Raw genomic sequence first — 19,948 nt, forward strand, 5'->3', positions numbered from 1 at the left:
TGGGGGATGCACACCCCGTGGCAGGAGACCACTAAGTCCTATGAGAGGACAACCCTAGATGATGAAGGGACTAAAGAATTCACAACGCACTTGGGGGTAAACATGTTGGGTTGCATGTGGACCCTAGTTTGTGAGCAAAAAAGGTGCAGACAGAAAGTTCGCTCGATTGTTGCTCAAGTCAACCTGTTAGTTGTTTGAAGTGCACTCGACAATGGGCTCAAGCGAAGATTAGATAGATTGTTCGCTCAAGGTTCATGTGATGCTGGGCTCGAGCGAAGCACTAACCCTAGTGTTAGCTAGAGCAGTGCTCGATAGACTACTAGAGCCAATGTTTGAATGGTTGTTCACGCGAGCCACACTCGACACCCACTTGAGCGAAGAACCTAGTTTTTCTATTTAGGGTTTCTAGCACCATTTTCACTATATGTATGTAATATTTTTCTCTTGTGTATGCATTCAGAAAATCAGAGGGAACAAAGAGAGGCAAAGTTGTGCGAGCATATTAAGAGAGAGACAAAGCCCTAGAGAGTAGGAGTTGAAATTGTGCGAGTAGAATGGTACTCTTGTAACTCACGGTGTGTGATTGTAATCTCCTCTAGAATAAAATCCCCTGCAACTCTGTGGACGTAAACAAGTAGCCAAACCACATTAATTTTGTATCATGTGATTGTTGCTATAATTTCTTTGTCATCGTTGGTTTTACAATGACTAGTATTAGAGCCAAATTCGAGTCTGAGGGAAAATGATAGTTGGAGATGAAGTGAAAGCACCTCGGATTGAGGAGCTCGTCGGCACTGATTTTGAATATTGGAGGATGCAAATCGAGGATTACCTTTATGCAAAGAGGCTCACCCTCCTTTGTTGGGATTGAAGCTAGAGAGCATGGACGATGCTGAGTGAAATGTGTTGGATCATCAGGTTCTAAGGGTTATTCAACTAACACTGTCAATATCGGTTGCACACAAAGTTATTAAAGAGAGGACCACAATGGATCTTATGACGACTCTATCTGGTATGTATGAAAAGCCGTCGGCAAATAACAATTTGCATTTGATGAAGAAACTGTTCAATTTGTAGATGTCAGAAGGTATGTTTGTGGCCCAACACTTGAATGACGTTAATACGATCTCAAATCAATGGTCTTATGTAGAAATTGAGTTTGATGATGAGATTTGAGTGTTGATTTTGTTGACATAGTTTCCAAATAGTTAGGAGGCCATGAGGATGATGGTGAATAATTCAACCGACAAGATAAAACTAAATTACGATGACGTACGTGACATGATTCTTGTTGAGGAGGTATGCAGGAAAGACTCTAGGGATTTTTCTGGTACGGGTTTCACCTTGAATGTTGATGATCAAGGTCGGGAACCTAACAGGTCCAAGAACAAGGGTAGGAGCAGGACGAGATCAGGGCAGTAGAACACTTGCTAGAGTTGTGACAAGCCGGGCCACATCAAGGGAGACTACCAGAATAAGGAAAGTACTGATGATGATGTTGTAAACGCGGTGGTTGAAGAAATACAGGACCCTCTAATTCTTGCAGTGAACAGTTTGGTTGATGATTGGGTGTTGGATTTAAGGGCTTCATATAATCTCACATCAAGAGATCATGTAGAACTATGTTACTGGTGATTTTGAGAAAATGTACAGGGCTGATGGGGAGGCACTGGATGTAGTGAAAGTGGGAGATGTTATCATCGCACTTCCAAACAGGAGCGTGTGGATTTTGCAGCAAGTCAGACAACATTTCAGATCTTAAGAAAAGCCTAATCTCTATGAGACAGCTCGACGACAACGGTCATACAGTAGCATTTTTTGAAGGAGCATGGAAGGTCACAAAAGGTACACTGGTCCTCGTGAGTGTTAAGAGATCTAATACTTTGTATCTGACATCAGGGTATAGTGATGTGTCAGAAAATGCAGGAGTGCAAAAGAGCAGGCTTTATCCCGTGAATTATATGGGGAAGCAAAAGGGAGTTAGTTTCGTTGTTCCTCACATAAGCCTGGGGAAATCTCCTGAGACCATAGTGTGGAGCAAAGGTGTGAGGCATGGGAGCAAAGTGTCTAGTGTTCTAGGGAAATCTACACCTACAGTTGGTGCTCGCAGAGTTGCCAGGAAGACCAAACCTCCACGGTGGACACTTACCCTAAACTATATCCTGCTAATAGAAGGGGTTGTGAGCCACAGAAGAACAAGAAAATCTTGCAAGGCGGGAGATGTAGCAAGTGGAAGATGGCTAAGGTTGCAAGGGTTAGTTCAAGACCAGATACTCCCAGTGCAGTGGGAGTTGTGAGTCACCCAGTAGATATGCTGACTAAGGGCGATGCACGTGATAGACAAAAGTCGAGCTCGACTTCAGTACATCTTCTGGTTTGAAGACGGGAGCTGTGAGCTGCAGAGGTGATAGGGCTTGTGCTAGAAACAGTGGCTAGCATGTGGAGAACCAGTCTCCAAGTAGGAGATTGTTGGGTTGCATGTGGAGTCTAGTTTGTGAGCAAAAAAAGGCGCAAACAAAAATTTTACTTGTGTCCTGGGTCAGAGCAGTGATAAACCCATTTTTCCCTCTGATTGTTGGGCTTGAGATTATTGGTAAACCTATCTCTGATACCAGTGTTGGGTCATCTTGGGCTCTCTCAACCCCAATAGCTAACTCAAGGAGTGAGGCTTTCCCTCACATTTATAAACTTACCACTAGCCCATTCCACAACCGATGTAGGATAATCTCAGCAAAACCAAGCATGTAGGTTTCAGGATACCATAAACAGCAAATAATGTTAAACGTGAAGTTTTGGATAAGGCAAGATAGAAATAAAAAATGAGCCAGTTGATAATTGTTTGATTAATCGATATTATCTTTATGTAATCATGGCTTAGTTAAATATAATCATTTATGATATAACTTAATACTTGTTGCATTTATTAGTAGTATACCTTTATTTAGATGAAGGCTCATTTCTACATATTAAATGTGTATCTGTTCATTGTTGCACATTCATTATTATCGGATGAATATATTTGTACACTAATATCTACTCAATATAATCGGCTCATTTTTTTTTTATAGATGACATGACTTTACAACTCAACCACGACTAAAAGCTTTTCAAATATGGCTGTCACTATTATTATAGATAATCATATCCAAATGCCCAACGTAAGTTTGCGAGTCTTTTCCTGGATAGACAACCCCCGTTCAAGAATCATTAATGACAAAACATATGAGGAAACGTTTCCCTCTAACCTCCCGATAGTTGAGATATAGCAGGCCCCATTAGCACCCGCCAAAGTGGTTCTTGCCTCTCCACCAGGAAATGAATTTCTAGACTTTCCTATGGAGGACATGTCTCATGAGGATGGGGATTTGCGTAGAGTTTATCCTTAGGAAGGATAGGTTTAGTATCATGACTGTCCAAAAGAACGAATTTAACATTGTTTGGGTTTAGTGAAGAAGGGCAATTAAGTTCCTATGATATATTCTAAGGTATTTCCAGCTCTATTCACTAGGCATATAATTTTTGTGGCCTTGAAGATTGCTTCTAGAGATTAGATCTGAATTTTTGTAAAATTTGTAGGGCATGCTAAGAGTCTTTACCAACCAATATGAAGGCAGTTTGGGGGGTTGAACGCCCAACCATTGATCCAATGGTCTCTAAGGACATGGGTGGTGCCATTAGGCTAGAAGACCGTTGGCTTTGTCATTTGTCAGTTATTGACTTGCTCCCCCTTTATAGGTGATGCCCAAGCCAGTTCTCACTCTACTAAATCTTCCATTTCCTCTTGCCGCCTCGGGCCTTGGAGCAGAAGCCCATGAAAATGAGTATATCCTCGATAATATGCATCTCTCACAGGTTTTTCCTTTCTTCCCCTTCATGTTTCACAGCTTCTTTTCTTACAGTCGTCATTGTCCATTTATATTAGTCTTTTGCGTGTGAGAAAAAAAACTGTGCGCTTTATATTCTGGATGATTGGGTTTGCTTCAAGATTTTTTCTATTCAGAAGGTTATGTAAAATTTATCTGCAAATGCTATTCAGCTGCTGAGGATTTTAGATGTATATACCTTGTAGATTCAAATGAGAATGGAAGAAGTTGTTGTGAAATACTATGCAAAGCACACACACTAACGATGACAAATAAAGTAAAAGCAACACAATCAAGAACACGACACACAATATACGTGGTTCAGCAAATTGCCTACGTCCACAGGAGCTGCAGAAATCTTATTAACCATAGGAGATTACAAGCACTCAATCTCAACTCACACTCTCTAGGGCTTTTTGCTCTCTCACACAATATGCACTCACTAGACAATTGTTCTCTCTCAAAATATGTTTTAGGCCGTCCAACACAAGTCTAATATGATGTATTTATAGTGAATGGCGCTGGAAACCCTAATCTAGCAAAAACTACGCACTACGCTCGAGCGGAGTGTCGAGCGCAACTCGAGCTAACAGCCAAATGAACATTAGCTCGAGCGGAGTGTCGAGCGAGAGTCAAGCAAACACTAGGGTTTGTGTCTAGCTCGAGCGGAGTGTCGAGCGGGACTCGAGCGAACTCTCTCTGACTTGCCTTTGCTCAAGCGGTCTGTCGAGCGATGTCGAGCGAACCTTGGCTCGAGCCAATAGTCAAGCCAACTTCAGCAAACACTTTTTCAGCTCTAAAATCAGTCTCCACATATACCCCAACAGAAATGACTGGCGCTGGTTTGGATACCACTTCTCTTGATGATGAGGCTTTTGATATCGAAGTAGCTCAAGATATATAGATGCATCTTGAGGCATTTTGCGTCCTGTTGCAATGGTGAGTGTTTACAATTTATGGTAACATCCAAAGATAATTCTTTGTTTTTTTTTTCACCTAGGCTTTTCTAGCTTTTATATAATTAAGATTAGGGGTGTAAAAAAAAACCGGTGAATCGGTAAATCGGACCGGACCGAACTGGTGGATTTGGTCCGGTACCAAGTTTGGCTTGGTCCGGTACCGGTTTAATTTTTATTAAAACCGGTCAAAATCGATCTTGTTCCGATTTTTCTTTTTCTAAAACAGGATCGAATTGAACCGAACCGAACCGGTTCATATATATATTATAATTTTTTTATATTGTATATAATTTTTATATATAATATATAATTATATATATATAATACTTTTGTATTATATGATAAATTACTAATTAATATAATATTAAATTTTAAAATCTTATATCACTATAGTCTATTGTACTAATAGTTATACTAATAGTATATCACTATATATTATAATATATCACTATAGTCTATAATACAATTATAATATATATTATAATATACTACAATATATTATCACTATAATATTATATACTATAATATACTATTATAGTATATTAAAACCGAAAAACTGGATCGGAACAGGTAAATTTAGGGGATAACCAATGTGGAATCGGTTCTTGAAAATGCAAAACTGGTGCATACTGGTTCGTGTCTAAATTTTATCCAAGAGCAGACCCAACCGGACCGGTTACACCCCTAATTAAGATTCTAAAAAATAAAATGAAATATCATAGCCGTGCTTACTTGTGGTTGTTGTGTCAGGCGATAAGCTTGTAAGGGCTATGGACCTACTGAAACTTTTATCTATGGAAAAATATATGAAGGGTGCAATCAAGCTTGTTACTGCACTGAAGCTTCCTAACTTGGCTGAGCGGTTCAATGGCATATTGGAGGTAATCATTCATTGTCTGAAGCTGTGCAGCTCATTATTGGTCAATGGATCGTTTCAATCTTCATCTTATGCTTCGCTTATAACAGGAAATGTTGCTTATTGAAACTAAAGGGATGAAGCAAAACTCTCTCCCAAACTCTGATGCACGCATGATGGCTGATATTGCAGTCGGCAAAACCTTAACTTCTGCTGAAACTAGTAAAACATCAGAAACTGTAATTCCTTTGTTGTTAGGTGAGATTGGAAAAGAAAAGAAGATAGAGTAGGTAAAAAGTTCTGGGGAATTGAGGAAGGCAGGGAAAAGTCTGTAGTTGTAACACCTCATTCCCGTATGCTAAGAGTGTCACGTGTTTTTCATAAAATAAACCAAACAAGAGATCTCATATTTCATAAATAAAATTAGAAATTTATTTTGTAGAAAAATGTCTAACAAAATGTCTTCCAAAAACATTAATGAATAAACTGAATAAATTCACATCATAAAAGCATGTTTGATCTTTTAGAAAGTCTGAAACTAAAATTAATAGCTCCTTCTATTCCTGGTCTGCCTGCTCATATTCATTATCCTCACCTGGGTGATTAAAAACATGAAAAACAAACTAAAATGAACATAATGAACATAAGGTTTTCATAAAAAATTTCATGCTGAAAGTTTAAAATTCATTACTCTTCATACTGATGCTTATACTATGTTGACTGATTTAACTGAATTAACTGACTGATCTGACTGATTTATCTGATATAACTAATTTATATGATTGGCCAACACACTTAATCCTGTGTGCGAGGTTGTGTACCGACCCCACGTCTCGCTGCAGCAAGGGGAGCCGCTGATAGTATTCTGGCATACTATGGTGGACCACGACTGAGTTTGTGGCTTGCACATCCACCCTAAAACTGAACTGCATTGGTACCATGCATCTGAACGGCCATATTATTAACTGATCTTATCTTATCTTGCACTTTGAACTTAAGATAGCTTATGTGTCTTATACACATGAGATGCATGATATAATACATACATAATTATAATTTCTGAATTTGAACATGATGCGGAATGCCATGATCTTATGCTATGCTGGATGACATGTTTGCATATGACATGAGTGGTACATAAATATGGCTGTCAATGAACTGGCTTGAATAAGACATATATATAAGCTGAACTGTGATGATCCTAATCTATGATCAAATTACTTACCTCCCTGAGCTTCTACTTGAATAACACGTCATAACTTGACACCTATAGGCAATAACAACTATCACTAAATTTGTTTGGAAAAAAAATAAGTACTAATATCCTACTTAATTAAACTCACAATCTAAAAGATAGTCAAACAAATCTTTTGTTTAACACTATAATCAATAAATCATAGTATTTAAATTACTTAAATACTAATTTATAATTTTGTAGAATACTCGAGCTATTTTAAAATAATTCATAAAACTTAAATTCTTAAACTAAGTTTCATTTCTTAACATAATTATTAAATCTTATGAGAAACCTAATAAATACTAATATTGTTTAAATATTCTCGACATAATAATTTTATTAAATTCTACTAAATAGACAAGGGAATATTAACAAAATATTAGCAAACTATCCTTATAAAATAGCCTTTGACTAATATATTTATTTAAAAAAATCTAACTTTCAAAAATGTTAAGCCAAATAAATTTAGTAAAACTGTTGTTGAAATAAAATAAGATTAAATCTAATTTAAAATACAAGTCCATTTAAAGATCATTAAAATTTGTAAGAGTTGCAATATGGCCCATAATATTATTACTACATGAGCCCAACCAAAAAAAAAAAAGAAATAAGTCCACCCCACGCACATAAAGGCCTAAGGCTCAAGGCCCATCAAAAACTAAGGGTTCTTCTAGAAATAGAATACACGGCTAACAAAAAAAAAACAGAGAGTTTGAGAGAGTGAGAGGATCTGCAATGGACTCACCGAGAGAAGGAGAAGGCCACTGCGACAGCTTAGGGTGGCTGGCAAGGGTCATGGCGGCGCGACAGGATGGTCCTCTCGGCAAGGAGGTGCGACGCTAAGAGAGAGAAAGTGAGAGTTAGAGAGAGAAACTGCTAGACCAAAAACAAGAGAGAGAATGGCGGACGGAGGGAAAAATTTACCGAGAGGGGCTGCAAGGCAAAGTGGCTGGCGGGGTGACTAGAAGTGGACGGCGACGCGGCTGGGTTCCAGAGCAGGGAGGTGCGACGCCGAAAGAAAGAGAGAGAAGGGTGGCGACAGGTTGGCAGCTTGCAGGAATTCGATACGAGGCTTAAAAACAAAGGTTCTATGTTTAAATTCCAGAGGCTTTGTGGGTTTCTTATAGATGCTAGGAATGATATATGGTAGGCTTTCATATATGTGTTGGTCTCCTATTAGAATTTGAATTTACTAAACTAGGGATGAGGATGAATATGAGGTTACGATTACAAATTCAAACAAAATAGGGATGAAGCTTATGGGTTTGGAGATTTAAAGTGTGTAAATAGAGGCTAAAATCGAGAGATGAGGTTCGATGGAGATAGAGAGAGAAATAAACTTTAAATTTCAAACCAAACTCCAGTGAACGTAATCTGATACAATTTAGTAATCATTATTAATACAAAATTCTAGCAAAGTTCAAATAAAATTATAATAGTAATTATTAAAATAAAATAAATATAAAATCTGATAAAACTATAATCATAATAATAATAGAAAAATTTTTACTACGAAAATTTACTTATATACCCTAACTCCCAGACTAGAATGTTACAAATTTCCCCGCTAAAAGAAAATCTCGTCCTCGAGATAGAACGTATCTCAATTTAAATAAGTTGGGGTATTTCTCTCTCATGTCTTCCTCGTGTTCCCAAGTGGCTTCTCTCTTGCTGTGGTGACTCCAAAGTATTTTGACCATTTGAATAGTTCTATGTCGTAGTACTTGGGCCTTCTGTGCTAATATTCTCCTTGGAATTTCTTCATAGCTGAGGTCGTCTCGAATCTGAAGAGGTTCCTACTCCAAAACATGTGTAGGATCCAGGGCATATTTCCGTAGCATAGAGACAAGAAACACGTTGTGCACTACCGACAAGTGAGCTGGAAGTGCTAGTTTGTAGGCTGCAGCACCAATTCTTTCTAAGATCTCAAAGGGGCCTATGTACCTCGGGCTTAGCTTCCCCTTTTTACCAAAACGCATTATCCCTTTCATCGATGCAACCTTCAAGAGTACTTTATCTTCTATATCAAATTCTAATTCTCGTCGTCGCTGGTTCGCATATTTCTTCTGTCACTCTTGTGCTATGGCGAGCTTCTTCCTAATAATTGATATTTTCTCACACATATCTCGTATAATTTCTTGTCCCAAAATCCTCTACTCTCCTACTTCATCCCAGTAAAGGGGCGACCTACATCTACGTCCATAGAGAACTTCATACAGTGCTGCCTGAATACTTTCCTGGTAACTATTATTATATGCGAACTCAATAAGGGGTAGATACTTAATCCAACTACCCTTAAATTCCATCACGCACGCTCTAAGAATATCTTCTAGAATCTGAATTGTCCTCTCTGATTGACCATCTGTCTGAGGATGAAATGCCGTGCTGTAAGTCAGTTGAGTTCTCAACTCCTTCTGTACCTTCCTCCAAAAAACTAAAGTGAAACAGGTATCTTTGTCAGAGATGATCTTAGATGGTATCCCATGTAATCTGACAATCTCTCTAACGTAAAATTCTGCCAATCTATCCACGGAGTACGTCATCTGAATAAGAATAAAATGGGCTAATTTTGATAGTCAATCAACAATCACCCATGCTGCATCTTGACCTCCTAGCGCTTTTGGGAACCCTGAAACAAAGTCCATCCCGATCTCATCCCAAGTCCACACTAGTATAGGGAGTGGCTAAAGTGTACCTGAGGGTCTCTGATGCTCTACCTTGACCTGTTGACATGTCAGACACTGTGCTACATATGTCACTATCTCTCGCTTCATCCCACTCCACCAATAGTGTTGTTTTAGATCCCGATACATCTTGGTGCTCCCCGGATGAATTGTGTAGAGTGAACGATGAGCTTCTCTCAAGATCAAATCTTTGATTACTTTATCATTGGGTACACATAATCTTCCCCTAAATCTCAAGGTGCCATCATCTGACACTAGAAAATCAGGTCTCTTACCCTCTGCTATTTCTTCTTTAATCTTAATCAATTCTGTATCACTTGCTTGAGCGACCTTAATTTGATCTATCAATGTTGAACCTAGGGTCAAACTATTCATCTTGGCTTGAGTGTCCTGGATTACCTCAATGATAGCTCGCTCCATGTCTAGTAGTATATGCTTCTGAGGAGTAAACATCGTAGCCAGGGTGCTAGAGGATGACTTTCGACTAAGTGCATCTGCTACGACGTTTGCTTTACCAGGTTGGTAGTTAATACTGAAGTCATAGTCCTTTAGAAGTTCCGACCATCTCTGTTGTCTCATATTCAGTTCTTTCTGTGTGAAGAAATATTTCAAACTCTTATGATCAGTATAAATCTCGCACTTTTCACCATAAAGATAATGTCTCCATATCTTCAAGGTAAAAACCACTGTTGCAAGTTCCAGATCATGGGTTGGGTAATTCTGCTCATAACTCTTTAGTTGTCGGGAAGCGTATGAAATAACTTTCATATTCTACATTAAAACACAACCTAAACCCTTTAGTGAAGCATCGCTGTATATAACAAATCCTCCATCTCTCGAAGGAACTGTAAGAACAGGTGCCGTCACTAATATTTTCTTCAATTCTTGGAAGCTGTCCTCACACTCATCTGTCCATAGGAACTTCTCATCCTTTCTTGTCAACTTTGTCATCAGAGCTGCTATACTTTAAAATCCTTCTATAAATCTTCTATAGTAGCCAGCGAGGTCTAAGAAACTTCGTACCTCATTGACATTACTAGGCTTAGCCTATTGTACCACTGCCTCAACCTTCACTGGGTCTACCACGTGTCCCAAAAAGGAAATCTTTTGTAACCAAAACTCGCATTTCTTAAATTTTGCATACAACTTCATTTCTCTTAGTGTCTGAAGGACAATCCTCAAATTTTCCTCATGCTCTGCGCTACTCCGAGAATAAATGAGAATATCGTCGATAAAAACTATCACAAACTAGTCCAAATAATCCTTAAATACCCTATTCATAAGATCCATGAAAGTTGCGGGGGCATTAGTTAGACCAAATGGCATAACAAGGAATTCATAGTGTCCATATCGTGTTCGAAAGGTCGTCTTCTGCACATCTATCTTCTTAACTTTCAACTGGTGGTATCCAGATCGCAAATCTATCTTAGAAAAGATTTGGGCTCCCTGAAGTTGATCAAATAAGTCATCTATCCGGGGTAGAGGGTATCTGTTCTTGATAGTTACTTTATTTAACTCCCAGTAGTCAATACATAAACGCATAGACCCATCCTTCTTCTTCACGAAAAGTACTGGAGCACCCCATGGAGAAACACTGGGGCGTATGAAACCTTTTTCTAGTAACTCTTGTAATTGATCCTTGAGTTCCCTTAACTCAACCGAAGCCATGCGATAGGGTGCTTTAGATATAGGCACCGTTCCTGGAGTGAGATCAATCGCGAACTCTACTTCTCTATCCTGGGCTAACCCTGGAAGATCTTCAGGAAACACGTCTCTAAAATCTCTAACTACTTTTATGTCTTCAATCTTGAGTCCATCCTCTGGTGGTAAGATCAAACTCGCTAAGAATCCCATACACCCTTGTCTCAAAAGTCGGGTGGCCTGTAAAGGTGAGATTACACGAGGAGGGGAACTTTCTCATACTGACTGAAAACTAAACTCCTCCCCATCTATGGAATTAAAGACTACTCTCTTATTAAAGCAATCCACATAGGCATGGTTCCGGTATAACCAGACCATTCCCAGAATCACGTCAAATCCGGACATATTAAATATGATTAAGTCCACAGGTAGAATTCTCCCTTGAATCTCTATCGGACATCCAATTAGTACAGAATCACAAATGATATGTTCTCCCAAGGGCGTAGCAACAGACATACTAGGTTCTAGTGGTTCAGGTATCTTCTCAGTCAAAGGCGCATAATGATTTGAAATGAAATAATAAGTAGCACCAGAGTTGAATAATATGGAGGCATGACGTGAAAACAACGATAATGTGCCTATATGAATGTCATAACAACTTAGAGCTATCAGGATCATATGATTTATTCATCGTACAAAAGACACATCTAAATTAAGGATAACGAAAGGTACCTGTGACTACATCATATGACGCTTCAACATCAACAGGGGTGAGAGTATATACTCTTGTCGTAGCTTGCATCTTCTGTCCTCCGCTCCTACCTGGTTCCCTGGGTTTCTTAATTGGACAGTCCCGAGATAGATGGTTTGGCCTCCCACACTTGAAACACATGTTTTGGCCATACATACACTTTCCCAAATGTCGTCTCCCACATGTTGCACACGTGGGGTAAGTTTGCCCTACTGGTGGTTGCCCTTGACGATTCTCAATGTGAGGCCTTTTGTCCTTATGCAACACTGTTTGGAGTTGTTGCTGTTGCTAGCGCTTCCTTTGGTTGTTGTACTCAATGTTTTCTTGGAGGTCTTCTTCAGCAATGGCAGCTCGGGTGACTAGCTCCATGAAACTCTGAATCCTAAGAGTATGCACACGTTCTCGAATCCTATGATCCAGTCCACGTTTGAATTTTTCAGTCTTCTTTTCCTCATCTAGAATTAAGTAACTGGCGAAACGAGAAAGCTCCATGACTTTTGTAGCATATTGTGCTATCGTCATTGTTCCTTGAGTAAGGTCCATAAATTGGCGAGCTCTTGACTCCCGAAGAGTCTGTGGGAAAAAGTGATCTAGAAAGATTCTCTTGAAATCTTCCCAAGAAATGGGGACCGCTTCCCCTAATTCCAATTGAACCAAAGCCCGAGTCGACTTCCACCACTTGTTTCCCATGTCAGTCAAATGGTAAGTGGCATATTCCACCTTCTGATCATCCGTGCAGTAGAGCGCTTCGAAAATCTGCTCCATACGCTCAATCTAGCTTTCCGCATCTAAGGAATTCAATTTGCCATTGAAGGTAGGGGGATGTTGGTGGGAAAATTGCTCCAAGGTACAACCGGCCTGTGGAGCTCTAGGAGCCATAAATTGGCCACTAACCATTGATTGGAAGAATTGGGTAGCAGTTGCGACAAGAGGATTCGAGTTATCATTCTGATTAGATCCAGAAGATCCCTCTCGATTTGGGTGATTTCTAGTGGGCCATGATCTACGTCAAGATGTCATAATAACAATTATCTAGTATTTGATAAGAATGAACAAAATATAATGACAATAAAACAACTACAATGATGGCTCTAATTAATAAAAACCATAAAGTATTCAACCCTAAATAAAAACAAACCTTGATTATTCACGAGCAGGCTAGGAGCATCCTAGGTAACTTAACTAAAAAAATTTATAAAAAGTTTTCTTTTCTTTATTTTTTCTTTTTTTCAAAAAGTCTACAGAATCTCTCGACCGGCTCTAATACCAAATTGTAACACCCCATTCCCGTAGGTTAGGAGTGTCACGTGTTTTTCATAAAATAAATCCAGTAAGAGATCTCATATTTCATAAATGAAATTAGAAATTTATTTTGTAGAAAAAGGTCTACTAAAATGTCTTCCAAAAACATTAAATGAATAAACTGAATAAATTCATGTCATAAAAGCATGTTTTATTTTTTAGAAAGTCTGAAACTAAAATTAACTGCTCCTTCTATTCCTAGCCTGCCTGGTCATATTCATCATCCTCACCTGGGTGATTAAAAACATGAAAAACAAACTAAAATGAACATAATGAACATAAGGTTTTCATAAAAAATTTTATTCTGAGAGTTTAAAATTCATGATTGTTCATACTGATGCTTATACTATGTATGACTGATTTAACTGAATTAATTTACTGATCTGACTGATTTAACTAATTTATCTGATTGGCCAACACACTTAACCTGGTGTGCGAGGTCGTGCACTGACCCCATGTCTCGCTGCAGCAAGGGGAGCCGCTGATAGTATTCTGGCATACTATAGTGGATCACGACTGAGTTCGTGGCCTGCCCATCCATCCTGAAACTGAATTGCATTGGTACCATGCATCTGAATGACCATATTATTAACTGATCTGATCTTATCTTGCACTTTGAATTTAAGATAGCTTACGTGTATTATACACATGAGATGCATGACATAATACATACATAATTATAATTTCTGAACTTGAACATGATGTGGAATGACATGATCGTATGCTATGATGGAAGACATGTTTGCATATGACATGAGTGGTACATAAATATGGTTGTCAATGAACTGGCTTGAATAATACTTATATATAAGCTGAACTGTGATGATCCTAATTTTTGATCAAATTACTTACATCGTTGCGCTTCTTCTTGAAAAACACTTCGTAACTTGACACCTATATGCAATAATAACTATCACTAAATTTGTTTGGAAAAAAAATAAGTACTAATATCCTATTTAATTAAACTCACAATCTAAAAGATAGTCAAACAAATCTTTTGTTTAACACTATAATCAATAAATCAAAGTATTTAAATTACTTAAATACTAATTTATAATTTAGTAGAATACTCGAGCTATTTTAAAATAATTCATAAAACTTAAATTCTTAAACTAAGTTTCATTTCTTAACATAATTATTAAATCTTATAAGAAACCTAATAAATACTAATACTGTTTAAATATTCTCAACATAATAATTTTATTAAATTCTACTAAATAGACAAAAGAATATTAACAAAATATTAGCAAAATATCCTTATAAAATAGCCTTTGACTAATATATTTATTTAAGAAAATCTGACTTTTAAAAATGCTAAGCCAAATAAATTTAGTAAAACTGTTGTTGAAATAAAATAAGATTAAATCTAATTTAAAATACAAGTATATTTAAAGATCTTTAAAATTTGTAAGAGTTGCAATCTGGCCCATAATATTATTACTACATGAGCCCAACAAAAAAAAAAGAAATAAGTCCATCCCACGCACATAAAGGCCTAAGGCCCAAGGCCCATCAAGAACTAAGGGTTCTTCTAGAAACAGCATACACAGCTAACAAAAAAAAAAAAAAAAACAAAGAGTTTGAGAGAGTGAGAGGATCTGCGATGGACTCACCGAGAGAGGAAGAAGGCCACTGTGACGGCTCAGGGTGGCTGGCAAGGGTCATGGCGGCGCGACAGGGTGGTCCTCTGGGCATGAAGGTGCAACGCTGAGAGAGAGAAAGCGAGAGTTAGAGAGAGAAACTGCTAGACCGAAAACAAGAGAGAGAGAATGGCGAACGGAAGGAAAAATTTACCGAGAGGGGCTGCAAGGCAAAGTGGCTAGTGGGGTGACTAGAAGTGGACGGCGACGCGGTTGGGTTCCAGAGTAGGGAGGTACGACGCCGAAAGAAAGAGAGAGAAGGGTGGCGATAGGTTGGCAGCTTGCAGGAATTCGATACGAGGCTTAAAAAAAAAAAGGTTCTGTGTTTAAATTTCAGAGGTTTTGTGGGTTTCTTATAGATGCTAGGAATGATATATGGTAGGTTTTCATATATGTGTTGGTCGCCTATCAGAATTTGAATTTACTAAACTAGGGATGAGGATGAATATAAGGTTAGGATTACAAATTCAAAAAAAATAGGGATGAAGCTTACGGGTTTGGAGATTTAAAGTGTGTAAATAGATGCTAAAATCAAGAGATGAGATTCGATGGAGATAGAGAGAGAAATAAACTTTAAATTTCAAACCAAAATCTAGTGACGTAATCTGATACAATTTAGTAATCATTATTAAAACAAAACTCTAGCAAACTTCAAATAAAATTATAATAGTAATTATTAAAATAAAATAAATATAAAATCTGATAAAACTATAATCATAATAATAATAGAAAAATTTTTACTAGGAAAATTTACTTATATACCCTAAATCCCATACTAGTATGTTACAATAATACAGCCGAATCGCTCATCTAATCCATTTGTAAAGTCATTAAACAAGCAGGAAATGATGAAACTAGGGGAAAAGCAAGCACAATCTCATCGCCCATCAAATCCATTTTTGAAGTCATCTATCAAGTGAAGTCCTTTTGTGTTTGGCGCTTCCTATTAAGCCCAGAAGAGCGCAGTGACATTGAAGATAAAGATCGGGCTTAACCCCAGCTGGAATTTCCCACACCTGCAATTTTTCTTTCAGCCTCTATACTCGGGAGGAAGATTGTTATTAGGCACTATAAAACGGAGTACTGTGGAATGTGGTTTTTGTAGTCATGTATTTGAGAGATATAGGGGCTTCATTCTGTCTCGGTAGCTAACAATCATGGTCTCATTGTATCAGAACGAGCAATTAATCATATTGTATATAAATTCGAATGTAAAGTGCAGTCACATCTTTTGGAGATTGATTTTGTATATCAAGAAAAACTCTCAATTTGAATTGTGCATTTTTTAAGAAAATAATAATAAATTATTATTATCTTATTCTTTTTCCCAAAATTATTTTTTCTTGATATGCTTCAAATAAACAATTATCAAATTATTTTTTCTTGATATGTATTAAGGCATCAACAATGGCAATAACAAATTCCACAACAACAGAGCACTAAGTGAAATGAATACTGCTGTGTAACAACCTTCTGCTGTGTAATATTCTAGAATACTGCTATGTAACAGAATGGACAAATGTCATGTATTAAGTGGAACGAATATTCTAGAGTATTACTCACTGCTTCTATAAATGGAGGCATACCGTGTATATGGTTATCAATGAAAAAGTGAACCATTTTTCAAGTACTCTGTGTATGGCCTTTTTACAAACATTTGGTGGGTTGCTATTCTCTTCATGGTAATCAGAGCCAGAAAGGATAACGTCCCTCCTACAATGGAGACTCCCGCAAAATTCACTTCCTCCTCTGTAAGTTCTTTCATTATTACTGCAGCGACACCCCTTGTTAATCTCAAACTCACCATAGAAAACCATCCTCTATGGAAAGCTCAAATTGTCCCTTTTCTAAAAGGTCACAAACTGTATGGGCATGTTGATGGTACTTACTCGATTCCTGAGTCTCTTCTCAACAACAAACCTAATCCTGAATATGAACAATGGCTACTTCAAGATCAACTCATTGTCTCAGCCATTAACTCCTCCCTCTCTGAATCGGTCCTTACTCAAGTTCTTGACTGTACCACCTCAAAGCAAGTATGGTCGACTCTCCAAAATCTGTTCTCTGCATAATCTTCTGCCCACATCATGAACACTCAATTCCAATTAGCCACTCTAAAGAAAGGAGCCGAATCAATTACTGAATATTACAATAAAGCAAAAAATCTCTCCTCTCAACTCGGTGCTGCAGGTCGTTCCCTCTCAGATTCAGAATTTACTATCTTCCTTTTAGCAGGGCTGGGGGCTAACTATGAGTGCTTAGTCACCTCCTTAACCACACGTCCAGATCCACTCACCCCTCATCAACTTTATAGCTATCTCCTAAATCATGAGTCAAGACTCTCCCATCAAACCAACTCTCTTCTCTCGGGTACTTCCATTTCAGCCAACAACACTACCATACGACCCCCTTCTTCACTTGGACGTGGTCGTAATAATTTTCCCGCTGGTCGTAGAGGACGTGGTTTTGGTAAAGGAAACAACTCTGCTCGTGGTTCAGCTTCCTCCTCCAATTTTTTCACCAATCATTCATATACTCGTCTTCTATGTCAGGTCTGTCATAAACCAGGGCACACTACCCTCCTTTGTTATCATCGGTTCAATCAATCTTACCAGGCATCACCACCACCAAATTTTGCTACACATTTCACTGCAATGCCTCCTTCCACAACACTGAACTCAAGCCGGTTCCCTGATACGGCAGCAACACATCATTTCACTCCAGATTACAACAATCTCAACCTTGATTCTGTCTCTTATCAAGGCTCTGACCAGGTCAGCATCAGAGATGGCTCCTCACTGCCCATCCAAAACATTGGCTCTACTCAACTTCACTCTTCTACTGGCAATTTTCTCTTAACTCAACTCCTTCATGTTCCTTCCATATCTAAGAATTTACTATCTTTTCGACAATTCTGTCAAGATAATAACATTTTCTTTGAATGTCATTGTGATCATTTTTTTGTGAAGGATTCTCGCACCTGGGTAACGCTGCTTCAGGGTCCCGTTGAAGAAGGCTTGTACGTCCTTCCATCATCCACCATTTCTACTGCTTCTCCTTCCCCACCTCAAGCTCTACTCAGCACAAAAACAACAAATCACCTTTGGCATCTAAGACTTGGGCACCCTTCCTCCAGGATTACGGCTCTTACTCTCAATCAGTTTCATCTTCCCACCTCCAACCATGGTCATCTTCTTTGCTCCGCGTGTGCACAGGCCAAGGCCCATGCCTTGCCTCAACCCTTATCTCCCACTCGTGCCTCTAAGCCATTTGGGATTCTTTTTATTGATGTATGGGGCCCAGCTCCAATTTTATCTTCAAAAGGATGTCGGTTTTACCTTTCAATAGTTGATGACTATTCCAAATATATTTGACTTTTTCCTATGCATTCAAAATCTAGTGTTTCCACTTTATTTCTTGCATTTTCCAATTATGTTAATAATTATTTTTCCTCCAAAATTATTTCCGTTCAATCCAATTGGGGAGGTGAGTTTCGACCCTTCACAATATTTTTCAAAAAATTGGAATCTCTCATCGGGTCACGTGCCCTTACTCTTATCAACAAAATGGAAGTGTAGAATACCGACACAGACACATAGTTGAAACGAGCCTCTCCCTTTTGGCTCATTCTTCCATGCCTCATAAATATTGGGTTGAGGCTTTTCAAACTGCCACATTTCTCATAAATCGAATGCCCACTCCCATTCTTCAAAACAATTCTCCATATGAGATCTTAATGGGCCACGCACCAGACTACTCTTTTTTAGGAGTCTTTGGTTCCTTGTGCTAGCCCAACTTAAGGCCATTCAATAATCATAAAATGGACTACAGGTCCAAGCCATGTGTGTTCATGGGCTACAGCCCAGATCACAAAGGTTATCTGTGTCTTCATGTCTCCTCGGGTCGCATTTACGTTTCGCGTGATGTCACCTTCCATGAGACTATATTTCCATTTGCAACTCAGACTTCCACTGACCATGGGCCCTTTATTTCCTTTCATGGCCCGTTGATTACGTACTCTTCGATTCCTAATACTTCATCCACATCTTCTATTTCTTCTCCCAGCCCACACACCGATTGTAGCCCATCCCAGCCCAGACTTAACTCTCCCTCTTCCGCATCTAGGGCTTCAACTTCCTCTCCCTCAAACACAGACTCTTCTTCGTCCTCGATAGAACCCACTCCTCTGTCTCCCAACCTTCCTCCACATCTACTTCATCTCCTCTCTCCGACAGCTCGTCCACTCCGCCCACTTCACATCCGATGGTCACAAGAGCTAAATACAACATCCATTGCCCTCTGGTGCGTTCCGATGGCACAGTACCATGGCCTCAAGCCAAACCCAGTTTTTCTCTCACTTCCTCAGTGTCTTCCACTTCTACCTCTCCTTCCATCGTACCCGAAGAACCCAATTCGTTCACTGAAGCCTCCAAATATCCCGAATGGAGGAAAGCCATGCGGCTTGAGTTTCAAGCCTTAATGACCAACCGTACTTGGGTGCTCGTTCCTCCTTCCCCTCACTATAATATCTTGGCCTCCAAATGGATTCTGAAATCCAAACGCAGAGCTGATGGCTCCCTGGAACGCCGCAAGGCTAGACTTGTGGCCAAGGGATTTCACCAACAACCTGGTTTGGATTACTCAGATACCTTCAGTCCTATCGTGAAACCTGTCACCATCCGTCTACTTCTCTCCCTTGCCGTAACTTCCAACTGGCCACTCCATTAACTGGACATACAAAACGCCTTCTTGCACAGTGATCTTGAAGAGGCAGTTTTCATGCGCTAGCCACCTGGGTTCGTCCATCCCGAACATCCTATTCATGTATGTAAGTTGCTCGAATCCATTTATGGTTTGAAACAGGCTCCTAGGCCTGGTTTGCTAAGCTTTCTAATGTTTTAATTTCACTTGGTTTCCATGGTTCTAGGTCAGATACTTCACCGTTTATCTTGAACACTACTACTGGTTGTATTTACCTTCTCATCTATGTAGATGATATCATAGTCACGGGTTCC

General features: G+C 38.8%; 2 protein-coding genes across 2 annotated transcripts; one reads left to right on the top strand and one right to left on the bottom strand.

Moving 5' to 3' along the window:
* Nucleotides 1-12,279: 12,279 nt before the first annotated feature.
* Nucleotides 12,280-12,756, bottom strand: LOC121242284. Its single transcript, XM_041140171.1, has one exon. It carries the CDS (start codon nucleotides 12,754-12,756, stop codon nucleotides 12,280-12,282), a length of 477 nt encoding a protein of 158 aa, XP_040996105.1.
* A 6,440-nt stretch (nucleotides 12,757-19,196) lies between these two features.
* On the top strand, nucleotides 19,197-19,661 carry LOC121242286 (uncharacterized mitochondrial protein AtMg00820-like). Its single transcript, XM_041140172.1, has one exon. It carries the CDS (start codon nucleotides 19,197-19,199, stop codon nucleotides 19,659-19,661), a length of 465 nt encoding a protein of 154 aa, XP_040996106.1.
* Nucleotides 19,662-19,948: the final 287 nt, after the last annotated feature.

Source organism: Juglans microcarpa x Juglans regia, chromosome 8D, assembly GCF_004785595.1.
Source record: "Juglans microcarpa x Juglans regia isolate MS1-56 chromosome 8D, Jm3101_v1.0, whole genome shotgun sequence".
Lineage (NCBI taxonomy): Eukaryota > Viridiplantae > Streptophyta > Magnoliopsida > Fagales > Juglandaceae > Juglans > Juglans microcarpa x Juglans regia.

Excerpts from the sequence above, each read along its gene's own strand:
- LOC121242284 (XM_041140171.1), bottom strand. The coding sequence starts at position 12,756 with ATGGAGCAGATTTTCGAAGCGCTCTACTGCACGGATGATCAGAAGGTG.
- LOC121242286 (XM_041140172.1), top strand. The coding sequence starts at position 19,197 with ATGGTCACAAGAGCTAAATACAACATCCATTGCCCTCTGGTGCGTTCC.